Source organism: Grus americana, chromosome 15, assembly GCF_028858705.1.
Source record: "Grus americana isolate bGruAme1 chromosome 15, bGruAme1.mat, whole genome shotgun sequence".
Classification (NCBI taxonomy): domain Eukaryota; kingdom Metazoa; phylum Chordata; class Aves; order Gruiformes; family Gruidae; genus Grus; species Grus americana.
Genome location: NC_072866.1, coordinates 12,756,281 through 12,769,394, shown reverse-complemented (window position 1 = coordinate 12,769,394; position 13,114 = coordinate 12,756,281). Strand labels below are relative to the sequence as shown.

General features: G+C 49.4%; 1 protein-coding gene across 1 annotated transcript; it reads right to left on the bottom strand.

Moving 5' to 3' along the window:
• Positions 1-11,234: 11,234 nt before the first annotated feature.
• On the bottom strand, positions 11,235-12,682 carry LOC129213051 (galanin receptor type 1-like). The gene has a single exon (XM_054842394.1). It carries the CDS (start codon positions 12,680-12,682, stop codon positions 11,354-11,356), a length of 1,329 nt encoding a protein of 442 aa, XP_054698369.1. The 3' UTR covers positions 11,235-11,353.
• Positions 12,683-13,114: the final 432 nt, after the last annotated feature.

Here is a 13,114-nt window from a genome sequence, read left to right as displayed (position 1 = left end):
TCTGCCCTTCCCATCCCACCATACTTCAAATCGGAGAAGGGAACACTTATCCATGTGCAGACTGGAAGATGCTTTGTCTGAGCAAGTAACAAATATTTGCAGTTTAATAAAGACTGGAGCTTTCAGGCTTTGGGAACATGTATTTCAGCCTCAGTTTGGAATAGGTGATGAGGTGATTACTAAACCCTGGTTGCCATGGGGAAGGGAGGAGGGTGATTGCTTTTTGATTGAAGAAGCTGAGAGATACCTACAGTAACTTATTACTAATACACACTCACAGTGCTCTTGGCATCAATGCATCTTGTGGGGAGCAGCAGTCAGTCTCGCTAACGTCTAAGGAGTCGGCTTTAGCAACATTAGTTATTGATGCTGAAGGTCAGCTTTTCATGACTGGCCATTCCTTGTAACGTCCCTCGAATTTTGTGTGACTGTGGGAGTAATTCCCACAAGGGCGGTTGATTGAATTTGTGAGTGGTTTGGGGGTACTCACCAATCAAGCAGACAGCTGGCCACCTACAAACCAGCACTTCAGCAGCACAAAGCATCAGTACGAAATAGAAACCGGAGGCTGAGGGCTCCTTAATGAGTCAGATTATTGAGCTGGTGTGCTGGAGAGCAAGTGCTGCCTTAGAATTCAGAAATCTTGGAGGGAAAGCTGTACAGTGTTGGGGCTGCTTGTGGGGTTGTAAAGATGCCACAGCTGAGCGGCGTGTGTTGGAGGGGTTGTGTCCACGTTTTGGTGCATAGAGCACAAGGGAGAGGCTGGCTCCTCGATTAGATACGCCAGGCCTGCCTCTTCCTGCCCTGGGATAAAGCTGCAGCAATCCTTCCCCAGGAAAAACAGAAAGGCGAGGGAGTATGAGAAGGGAGCAAGACTCACGCATAGCAGAGGTCGTTTTCCATCACTTTGGTGATTGTTTAGAGGGAGACCGCCGGGCTCCACAGCTGCTGGAGGCTGTGAGATGCTCTGCAAAGATCTCATGGCTCTCAGGGAGGCATCTGGACACCGGCACCTCGCCAGGGCGCAGCTGGTCTGTGAAAGCAGCACCAAACTGTGGCCGAGGTGGGGCTGAGCGCATCTTCAGGAGCTCGAGAGTGACGGAGGGACTGGAGCGGGTAGTGGCTGCTCTATCTGCTGGTGCTGAGAAACATTGGGTACCTTCAACTTTTGCTACCCCCCTCTCCTGCAGAGCATGGCTGAGAGCTGCTCTTGGTGTCTTGTTTTTCTCCAAAAATGGGAAGTATTTTGGGTGCAGCCATTGAAAGTACGGGGTAACTCCTGCCTTCTTTACTGCTTGTCCCCCCAGTATTTCTGCAGGCCCTCTGCGCCACGCGCAGGCAACAAGCCAGGCTGTTTGCCCTGGGTTTTCCACCTTGCTCTTTTTCTCTGCTTGGTGCTTCTCATGTTGGAAACAGCCCCCAAGTAGCCAGAGTCTTCGGAATGACACTGAATTCTCTTATCATCATCCTTAATGATCAGACAGTGGTGGAGACACATCACCGTAATTGTGTTTGTCTCCTTCGCTGGCTTTTCCTTGTAAATTTGTTCCGTGCGTTTGTTTTGGGATGGCAGATGTGTTAATGGATGGGTAGTTTCAATGTGTTTATCTTTTGTGTGCTGTATATATTTTGGACATATAAGCAGCGAGAAGAGATAAGCGCATAGAAACCACTTCTGCATTAATGCCAGTAATTCAGAGATTATAAATATATATGAGAGAGTTTCCGTGATTATGAGTATATTTTAATGTTTTGTTTAATGCATTGACTCTCTGGGGACGAGACAAGAGAAAACCTCATTTGTATAATTTAAATGGCTAGCAATAAAAATAGGAGCAAAGAAAGGACAAATTAAATAATCATGCTTTCAAATGCATGCAGATAGCATTTCCTTTGGGGACCCAGTCCTTGCAATGGGGTCTGTACGGCTCCAGCTCGTTCCTTCCCGGACTGAAGCCTTGGGCTGCGTATCCTGCAGGACCAGGCTCCCGGCATCTCCTTGGGGATGGCAGGACCAAGGGAAGTCAGGTCACAGCTCCTCCTGTGGTACGAGGGAGGCAAGGGGAGAGTCGCATGGCATTTTCCATTTGAAAGGGCTATGGAAAGGACAGCAGGGACTGCCAAAGCCAGTCGTCCTTCCCTTCCCCGGGGTGGACAGCAGGCCGTCACATACTGAGGGGAAAGGCATATAGGGTAAGACAAATTCATGTAGTCCACATGTTGGCTATCTGGTTCTTGAAGCAGCTCCTCCTAGCAGACGAGGTAAAGATGTGTGCTCACCTAAGGATACTTCATTTATGTTCTTTCTTGCTGCTTCACAATCTAAGCTGTTTTCAACTTTGTATGTGTCCAGCTCTCTGTTCAGGGTCACACTCCATCATCTCACCCCTTTATTTTCAGATTGCTCTTGTTCCAGCACAGCATGCCAAGGAATAAAAAAAATAATGCTTAACATTTCTCGCAGTTGAGAAAAGACTTGGGAACCCCGCCCCAACAATAATCTATCAAAACATTTCCCATGGGCAAAGGCTGCTTGACTGAACATGCTCAGGCTTATCAGCAAAAATGAAACACCACTTTTCTCCTTCTCACTCCTTTTGAGTCCTTCTCGCCAGCAGAGCACATCTCTGCTCCCACGTGGACCTTCATCAGAAAGTGCCGTGCCCTGTCACTTCCGATTGCCGACGTGAGAAGAAGCTATGGGTTATTGGCCATACTTCCATGCTACAAGAGCAGGCAGGAAAGAATGCCTCCAGTAGCCTGTCTGGTTTAGTGCTTTCTTCAATAGCTTCAAGTCTGCAGATAAGAAATCTAAGGTCTTGCTGTCCCTTGCAGCCAGCCGAACCTGGAGCAAGGAGCTTTCCATGTGTCCCGGCACTGTCTCTCTTGGCTTCCCTTGGTGATGGGCATGGAAGAAGGGGAGCTGCTCCATTACCACTGCCCAGACCCCTGCACCCATCACTGCCCCCCATTTTCCCAGGTTTCATTTGTTGCTTGATGGAGCAAGAGACTCAGGAAAGAGGTGTTTGCTGTTGCTAGGAGTTCTGGCTTCCAGTTCTGGCGTCGTGCCTTGCAGAAAAGCTTTGCTGTTTCCATGACAATTTTGGCAGCTTTCTGGCTTCTGGGCTGTCCTGCCTGGACTTCAGGAAGGGAATTAGGGAGATGAGATCAAGAAGAATATTTTGTTATTTTACTTGAGAGCAAAGACTTTCCCACCCTACACAGTCCTCCCACACTGTGTTTGCAGATGCGGACATGTGGCTGCTGTGAATGCGTTTTTCTTCTGGGACGTGTGTCTGCGTAGAGCCATTTCACTCTCCCGCAGTCAGTCCTGTGTGGCATGATGCTGGTTAAACCATGAATTTCTGTTCACAGCCTGTGGTCACACAGATACTCACTGATTTTTGAAGGGACCACGGTGTTTTGAATTTGATATGCCTACACTATTATGGGCTGGGAAGTATACGTATATGCAAATATTCCTTATTTCTGAAGTATGCAAAAAAATCTCATATAGATGGAAATCTATTTGTTCTTCATTATCTTAATTTTCACTGCAGCAGTCTGCACATTATCAGGCTGCTGTGTTGTTCCTGGCAAATGGCAGCCTCGGGAAGGGGCTTAGTACCCCTCGCAGCAAATTGCTGGAGGAGTCCCTGAAGGATACAGTTGCCTGTTTTGGCCCCCAAGGGTCCCTGTGGAAGAAGCAGATGGCTGAAAAATACCCAACCTTGAGACTTGAAGGTAACCTGAAAACATCAGTGAGAATTTCACCTTTCTGCAGGGAGAAAAATGAATACATTGCAGCTCAGACCTCTTGGAAAGATCTAATGTGGTATTTATTTCAGATATAAATTTGACTATATAAAAATGACACCTTTGTACTCAGCCTCTGGTGCCGGATCCACCTCTGACTTGTAAATTAGGAGTAGATCCATTAAGTCGATGGAATTACAGCAGCTGATGTGACAGCAGCCTCACCTTGACAGTATTTCATTCACTGTGGGCTTCACTAATCTCCTGCTGGTATAAATCAGAAGCAACTCTGCCGAAGTCAACGGCGGTGGAGAGGGAACGCGAGAGGCGCAGGATCTGCGTGTTCTCCAGCAGCAGGTAACCTGTGCACGCTCCGCTGCCACGGAGGAAGCAGCATCCCCACCGTCTCTGCGGGCACTCGGGAACTGCGCTGGAAGTGATGGCATCAAAACTGGTTTTGCACAAACTCTTGATCATCCGTTGGTGTTGCTGTGTGGATACACCTCCTCCCCGATGTGCCAGGGTCACCGCGTGGGCTGTTCGTCCCACCCCAGCCTGTTTCTCCTCCCGCTTGCAGAGGAGCGAACTGCAGCTTTGCACCTGCCATGAGGATTTAGGAAGAGGATTTTTGATACTTTTGCTATTGCATATCCTTTTCTTGATGCATTTCTGCCAGAGGCCGTGTTACGTTGTTAGCTTTTGAAGGAGAACATCCCAGCCTTTGTGGAGACTTTATGAGTCAGCCCACCCCAAATACTGATCCACACTGTGAGGCTGTGCAGGAACTTCTTGTGTTGTCCTGTGCTTCCCAGAAGAACAGTCTGAAAAAGCAGGAGTGCTGGATGGAGCCTTAGGAAATTCGGGTTCAGTTCTCAGCTGGGGGAGGCAATTAGGGAGGTTACTGAGTCACAGCCCCTCAGCAATTATGCTGACATCTCAGGTGCAGGTACCACTTACCTGCTGCTGGTTGCACACCAGCTGGAAATGGTCTTCCTCCAGGCACGCGGCTTTGAGAGATCCTTGGGCTGCCTCTGGTAATGATTATTGCAGATTTAATAGTGTTATTAGTTTAGCCAGTCAGACTTTTATCAGAAGAGATTAGCAGGTGTGTGAGAGCTTTAATATCCTTGGCAGCTCTATTTCTTCCCAGGTAATTGCCTTAAGATGGTTTTATTTCACTGTCTGGATTTTCTTTCATTCCCCTTTTTATTCTTTAGCTTGTTTCCTGAATGTTTTGCCACAGTTTCCTTCCTCGCACCGAGAAATAACAGCTCATGACTTGTGAGCACCAGGTAATGGGATACATCTGCTTAAAGACCCATTCATACCGCCCTCGGATTCAGCAGCTCCATTCTCGGGGTGAATGGCTGAGGAGAGGAAAGAAAGGATTGACTAAAAACACCTCAAGTGGAAAATGAAGAAAGACAAAGACTATGTGGCACCTGGGGTAGCAGCATGCCCGTGCAGCTGCCCAGAGATGCTGGAGCATCGCTGGTTCGTGGTCGGCGGGTCCTCGCAGCCTCCTTCCACGAGCTCAGCCTTGCTGCGGTGATTAGAAACGAGATTAGTTCAATCCCCCCAGCCTGCACTGGCAGAGTGCAACAGAGCCCCGGGCTGTGGCCAAGCCCGTTTCATGGAGCACGGGATCCAGCCTGGGAATCCTTCCTGGCAGCTCTGCTTGAGGACACACGGTCCTCGGCGTTTGGAGGTGCAGAGCTGAGAGACGCGGCTTGGCACCGACAATCCGCCTCCTGCAGCGGCAGGGGACAGCAAGAGCCTGGCTGTCAGCGGTGCCGACCGCTCGTTGCTCTGCAGCTGGGGCTCAGAGAGCCTGGCAGGGTGCTGCGGCTGGGAAACGCACGCCTGGTTAAGGAATGATTAAAGTTTGGTGATTTTATCCTACAACACACACACCATTTTGTGCTCCGCAGTATCTGTCTGTTACCATAAAAATGTGCAGAGACAGGGGTAAGGCGTACGGGGACAAGCTGTTAATTCCTGGGTCTTTCAGGCGCAGAAATATTTCATATACATTTTTAAAAATACAGTCTCCTTGGATAATTTCTCCCCCTGTTTGCAACATGAACCAGAGGTCTTAGGGTACAATGAGGTAAGAGGAAAAGGTTGAGCATAGAAAACATTTCAAATCAAAGGTCACATTGCAGCTCCATGAGACTTCCCCTTCCCCATGCGGTGAGGATAATCACAAGGTAATCAGTGCCCCTTGCTCTGGCGGTCCTGAGCCAGCTCTTCACCAGTGTGCTCCAGCACTGATTTCTTTGGGGGGTTTCTTGCAATCAGCAAGAGACACCAAATAGGAAGACTCTGGTGTAGATTCCTCACTTGAAAAAAATGTTCTCTGCAAGTGCTGAATCCATCTTTATTGCTGAAATATTTTAAAATTATTATTTGAATAAAACATTAATGAAATAATTAAATTATATGACTGCTTCACAACCTTTAGTGAGCGGATACCCTTGTAAGGTGGAAAGCAGCATCCTTCCCCATCCAGACTGGGCGCTTATCCTAGTGTGGCTCCTCCTCTGCCCCAGTTTTCGTGGTTGATTCAAGCTAAGAATGAAAAAAATCCCTAAATCAGGGCAGCCAGGAGTCTCCGTCATGGGCCGGCAGGGAAGCTTTGGGGCAGGCGGTTGCATGAGACTGCATTGACGTTACAGCTGTGTTGGGTCACCTCTCAGTCCTGGGGCTTTACCTAAACATGCTTAGCAGGTGGAAAAAGCAACGACTGCAATTCCTGTGCCCCTGGGACTGACCTAACCACTAGTCATTCATTCCCAGAAAGTTTGGGAAAGTCTTATACCATCCACGTATGTGCCAGGTGAGCAGTGCTTTCCTGGAGACTGACTCTTTCCCAGGGGGCTCCAGTGATCTCCTTGGCCGTACCTGCTCATAGCTGCTCTTTTATTTGTTCTTCTAGTAGCCTCCGGTTATTTGTTTTCATGCGGAATATAATCACAAAGGTAAACTGAGCTGCGCTGATTTTTCCTAGAAAATTTGCACTGATAATTCTCTGGTTCTTTACAGCAAGGGCATCGCAATGCACTCGAAACCCAGGCAACTCCTGTGCTCTCCCTGTTCATTTAAATATTTCGAGTCAGGAGAGCTCAGGTGTTTGTGTATGGGGTGTGCTGTGGTGGGGGGAGTGCAGGAGGAGACACGGGAACTGTGCTCTGATGTTGCAGATAACTCACCAGCCAGCTTCCATCCTAGTTTGAATCCCAGCATCAAGAACTCTAATACGTAGAATGCCAATAGGCAGAAGTTTCCCTTTGGAGGACATTCTTCTTTCTGGGATGCTCGGGGTTGCTGCAGTGAAGGTTCTGACCCGCCGAGAGGGCTGATGAATATTAGAGGAGGGACGGATGTGTTATTTCTGTTGCGTTGCACCGGAGCGGGCACCGTGCACCGTCCGCTGGGACTGCTCAGCTCTCGCTCTGCAAGTGACTGAGCGAGCGTTCCTCAGCCTGCGCTGCGTCAGCGTTAACGTGTCCTACCTCCAGATGACTCTGTCCTGTAAAGTCTTACTGTTGATCAAATTATGCCCAGTCTGAAATCACCCCCTGCTCTCCTCCCACTCTTTAAAACAGGACTCAGGTTAAAGTGGAGCTTTTTTTGCACAGGGACATAAGAACAAGGTACCCAATAGACCGAACGATGCTCAGCCCAGCTTCCTGCTCCCAATGGTGGCCAGTAGCACGTGTCCTGGGAAGGAGCAAAAGTGGAAATTACAGGTTATATACCCAATGCTCTCTAAGCCAAAAGTTGCATCATTGTTTTTAATAGCCCTTGATGGCCCTTTCTGCTGTGAACAGGCCAGTCTCCTCTTGAACCCTTTTTATTGCTTTCAGCACTCACCACCTCCCCTGCCCGTGAGCTCAGCCGCTGCTCGGTGTGGGAAAAGGTGCTGCCTTGCCCTTACACATGCTGTCTGATCGTTTCACTGGCTTCCCCCCGAGTATTTTATTATAAGAAACAGTGATTCATCGTTCTCCATACGAGAGCTACGTACCAGTCCTGATTGTATGTACCTCTATGATACCTCATACGACAGATCATCTCTTTTTTTGTCTCTCCAGTGGTTCACAGGCAGAAAATAAACCTGTAGCATCTTTGAGACAATACTGACGGTACAAGAACAGATCATGGGATATTCCCAGAGAGAGTTACTGAACAGCAACTCTCTCCATGTCTTTACCGCAGCAAAGGGATTCAAGTAAAGCTGTTTTAAACATCCTATTTTAATAATGTGGTAAAATGCCTGTATTGATTCAAATGGCAAAGTGGAGAAGAAAGATCCGTGGGGGGGAAGAGTGGGACTGAGATGCATTAGCAGCATTGCTGCGGGAAAACACTGTCCTCAAGACATCTAAAATTCACATTTCCAGTCTGCCTTTGTGCATTTAGAGAGAAACACATTTCTTCAACCACACGCCAAGTGCGAGACGTTCGGTTTGAGCTCCTTTGAGGAAACCATCTGTGTTCACCAGCCAGAGCCGTGTCCGCTCCTGATTCCTCGAAGGGCCTTCAAGGAGTCCCTTGAATGCCTGTCAAAGAGCCTGCCATCTGAAACAAGGAGCTTGTGTGGCCTGGAGGACCCTCAGATGTCTTCTCAGCCCTCAATATAAAGAGATGTTTTATCAGATAGGAGGGGAAAAAAGCCACTTTCTCAAATGCTGAGGTTTCACCTCATTCGGTGCCAGCATGAGTCACCCAGGCGCTGCTGCGTTACACAGACCTGTTCAGGTTAATAAAATCACCGCCAGAGCCCGGGCGGCTCACGGGATGCTGTGCGGCTTTCACATTGACGTCACTGCTTCTCTTTTACCCTTGGGTGATAGTGACCGAAATTCATTACTACCTGGCAGCCGTCGGGTAAGCCGTGCAAAATAAATCAGCGTTCTCCATCGCAAACAGGTGTCTGCAGCACAAAAGGAGTCATTCAAATCAGCGGGGCAGGAAGGGATTTTTCATCGGAGGAGCGAAGACATGAATGGGTCGTTAGAGTGAGGGGAATTCGCAGGCAAACAGTGATAGGTGAGAGGCGGGGGGGGACTTCTCTATAGAAACAGCGGAGAAGCGGTTGGAGCGTGGGGGATAGGGAGAGAGCGACGAGGGAGACAAAGAGGAGTTAAAGTGAGCAATTCGACTTTATTATAGGAAAACAGGAACACTGAATGAAACTGGAAAATACATTTCAAAGTGTGAAGAGGAGATGACCTTGCCCAGTGGAAGTGGCCCTTGCCACAGTGTATCTTGGTGGTGAGGAGGTCTGTGGGGCTGGAGGAAGGCATGGGCATCTGCATCAGGAGGGGAAGGCACAGGCTTCAGGAGAACCGACAGTCCCTGGTATTTCTGCCTCCGTGGAGGGTACAGAGACTTTCAGGGTAGACCCAAGCAACAGCTCATGAACTGAGAAAAAAAAGTAATTCTCCTCTGGGATACTTTAAAATGTGGATTTCTTGCACCTCTGATTGCATCATTTGTTACTGGCCATTTTCAGAGCTGGGCCACCACATGGGACAGAGCTGGCGTCTCCATGGTCTGGTCTTTGTGGTTTATTCAGGGCAGGATTAAATGCATTGGCCAGGGCCACGTGGGGAAGTTTTGGTATTGTGTCACATCTGGTCCGGGGGTGGAGGACATCTGTTTCCAGGACCTGGAGTCAGTGGGCATTTGGAACAAGCTTTTAACGCTCCTCAGCCTGGTGCATTTTGCCAGCCCTAAAAATATGCCTTGAAAGAGGAAATAAAATCTTCACAGGCTTTTCTCCACAGCTACTAAAAGATCAAGCAGTACACTCCTATATCACCTGCAAAAATGCAGATGTTCTCATCTCCCAGCACACATAAAAGCTATTTCTCACCTAAAGTAAATCTGGGTAGTTGTAATTTCTTTCTAGTTCACACAAAAAGAGAATACAAATTGTGGATGGCAGTGTCTGTTAAGGAGGAATCTTTTGTTTTCCAGGCAGATCATTAGTAACATCAAATGTTATTGTGCAATCATTACAAAGGTGGGAATCCTGTGGGTTTTTTGGTTTTGTTTTTGGTTTTTTTCGCGTTTTGGTTTGGGTTGTGGTTTTGGGTTTGGTTTTGGGGTTTTTTTTGGTTTGTTTTTTTTGTGAGCAGAAGGCTCCCTACAAGGCAGGAGGATATTATTTGAAACTTAGATTTCCCAGACCATCATTCCCTTGTTCAGTAATAAAAATAATGCCCCCAGTCATCAAAACCCTGAGTTCCATTAAATGCAAAATCCTCTCCCCGGAAGGCTGCTGTGTTCATTCTGGGGCTTGCCGAGAGGAGAGCCCTGCTGCGCCGGGTGCAGGTACACGAGTAGCTGGGGCACGGGCTCTTCTGGTGCCAGGAGACGGTGTGCATCCCCTCACACTTAGCACTGGGCAGGCACAGGGAAGGGGCTGAGCTCTAGTTTTATTCCAGCCTTTTGGGTCTTTTTTGTATTTTTTTTCTCCCACCTGTTGCCTGGCCTGATGCGTTTTCATTTAGCTCTTTGGGAGAAAGCTTTCCTTTCTTTATGAATACAGATCCAGTGCTCAGCGCGATCGAATTCTCAAGCTTTAGTGGGGCCTTTCGATGCTAACGTAATAAAAATATACAATTTATTTATCAAAGCCTCCTTTAAAGGAGATGATGGAAGAAACAGGTTTTATCCTACTTCTGATCCGCAGGAAAAGCAAGCACTTTGATTCTCTCCTTCCCAGACAAATGGCATTGCATTAGTTGATTCTGATTTTATTAGCTATAAACCACTTTCTATTTTTATTTTCACATGCCTTTGTTTGGTACAGACACAGCTGAACAAGGTCTGGTTTTTCAAGTGCAAATCATCTTAATAGATGCCCGGTTCTTCCCATTCTACTCGCGGGAGCATAGCTGTAAGAAAGAGAGCTGATGCCCAAAGAATATTTTCCTATTGCATTTCCTAATCACCTCTGAGGCCACGTTATTCCTTCTGAATTCCCAAATGTGGAGTGGCGATGGTTGCTTTAGTACTTCTGGCACTGCCTCTTCACATCAGAATTTATTTGCATGGAGGAGTGAAACAATACGATCAGACAATGAAATCTCCAGTGGTAAAGTGTGTGAAATTCTCCACTACTATTACTTTTTATGATGCTGTTTCTGGAATTTCTTCACTGCTTGCAACTACAACTGACAGATTTGGAGCAGAGTGTGCCTCTTATCGCTGCTCTTTATCAGCACAGGGTGAGCAGCAGCAAGCAGTCACATCATTGCTGTATCCATACAGCATCTCTGCATCCAGAGATGGAGCTGTGGGGAGAGATCACTCATTGGGAAGTTGATCTATTTAATTGGGCAGCAGGCTACACATCTAGTTGTCCCCAGTAAAAATCTTTTGTCTTAAAACTTGATCTGAGTTAAAATATGTCATCTTTTTCTCTCGTGATTTGCTTCTTTCCCTGTCTCAGTATTTTTGAACTGGTCATGGGAGTGATTAGAAGAAAGTTTTTCCCCACCATTAAAATACCCGGTTCAGAAAGACCTCTAAAGAGTCATTAAATGCAGATGAGGGTATGAGGTGCTCTTCCTGAGCAGAATTACAAGGAAGTGTTCTCACTGGAGACAGTGTTCAGAGGTGGATGCTGGCAGGAGTTCAAGCGTCCACACTTGTTCTTATGGCCATGACCTTCCTGACATCTCCTGCCCATGGTGGGGGTGGCGGAGGATCCTTTCCTTGCAGGCTCCATTGAGCTCCGGTAAGAGAGCAGCTCTGGGACTGAGGAACGGGTTGTCCCTTCAGACAGAGAAAAGTTAAAGAGAGAGACCATTCTTTGGTGGTATTTGCTCTTCATTTCCTTGGCTGACCTGTAGAGGTTCCCAACAAAGCAATAGCATATAGGGTTGAGGCTGGAATTGGTGAGGCCAAGCCACTGGGCAAAAGGTCTGAGCTGCAGGATCCAAGGAGAAGGAGTCACATCCTGCAAAGATTTAGGGATATTGAAATCAATCCAGATGTCCATCAGGTAGACAGGCAGCCAGGAGATTGCGAACAGCAGGACCAGGGCCACCACCATCTGTGCTACCTTCTTCCGGATCTTCAGCCTGGAAGCTGGCAGAGATCGGTTCAGGGCAGTGCTCTCCTTCAGCTGGCTGCTGCGGCTCCACAGCCGGCGCACCGTGAGGAAGCAGATGACCATGTTGAACAGGACTGGCAGGCAGTAGAGGGCACAGAAGAGCAGAAAGTTGTAGGCTTGCTTGAGCCTCTCCTGAGGCCAAATCTCCCTGCAGATGGAAAACACCAGAGGCAAGCCCTCCACCACCCCGATCTCATCCCGTTTGTTCATGAAGATGAGGGGCATGCATATCCCTGAGGACAACAGCCACACCACCAGGATGGTGCTGAGGATCCTTTTCTGGGTGAAGAAAGACCGGGCGTTGAGTGGGTTGTGCACGCTGTAGTACCGGTTCACGCTGATGACGGTCAGGCTGAGGACGCTGGCAGAGACAGAAACAGCCTGGATGAAGGGCACCGCCCGGCAGAGGAAGTCCCCGTACACCCAGGCTTTGTAGATGAGGTTGCCCACGGTGATGGGCATGCAGACACACACCACCATGAGGTCGCACACCGCCAGGTTGATGAGGAGGCTGCGGGTGGCACTCAGGCTGGACACCCGACTCCGGCGCTTCCGAGTGAGCACCCTGATGGACATGATGTTGCCCACAAAGCCCACCACAAAGGACACCAGGTACATCGCCGTGAGGCTGATGGTGACGGGCTCCTTCGCGAAGAGGAAGAGCATCTTCTCCAGCTCTTCCCAGCCCAGCTCCTGGCTCCCGTTCCAGAGCCCACCTTGGGTCTGGTTCTCCTCCTGCCAGAGCTGCAGCGGGCCGGGGGGGGCGCCGGGGGCGGGGGGGGAGGAATTCATGGCTGAGTCCCCCCAGGCACCCCGGGCTAACGGGGCAGAGCCTGCCGCGCTGCCCTCAGCGCTCCTGGCATGTTTAGCTGGGACCAGCCGCGCCTGCAAAAGAGGGTGCAGAGAGAAGGGATGAGAGCGGGCTCCTGGCGATGGGGGATTTTTTTTTTTCCCTTCCCGGGGATGATGCCGGGTCAGAAATGGCTTCTCGGCAACTTAGTTGAGAGGCGGCCGTGAGCGCTGGGGAGGGCGGGCTGTGCAGCGCGGCGCGGCTCCGCGGGCACCGGCCGGGCAGGGGCGGCGCAGCCGGCGGGAAGCTCCGTGCTCGGCCGCGGGGCGAGGGCCCCTCCGGGCGGGGAGAGGGCAAAGGGGCCGCGGTGCCCCCTGCACCCCGGGAGAGCAGCCCCGGCCGCGGCACGCCGCGACTCGCTTCCCTCCCGGGAA

Excerpts from the sequence above, each read along its gene's own strand:
- LOC129213051 (XM_054842394.1), bottom strand. The coding sequence starts at position 12,682 with ATGAATTCCTCCCCCCCCGCCCCCGGCGCCCCCCCCGGCCCGCTGCAG.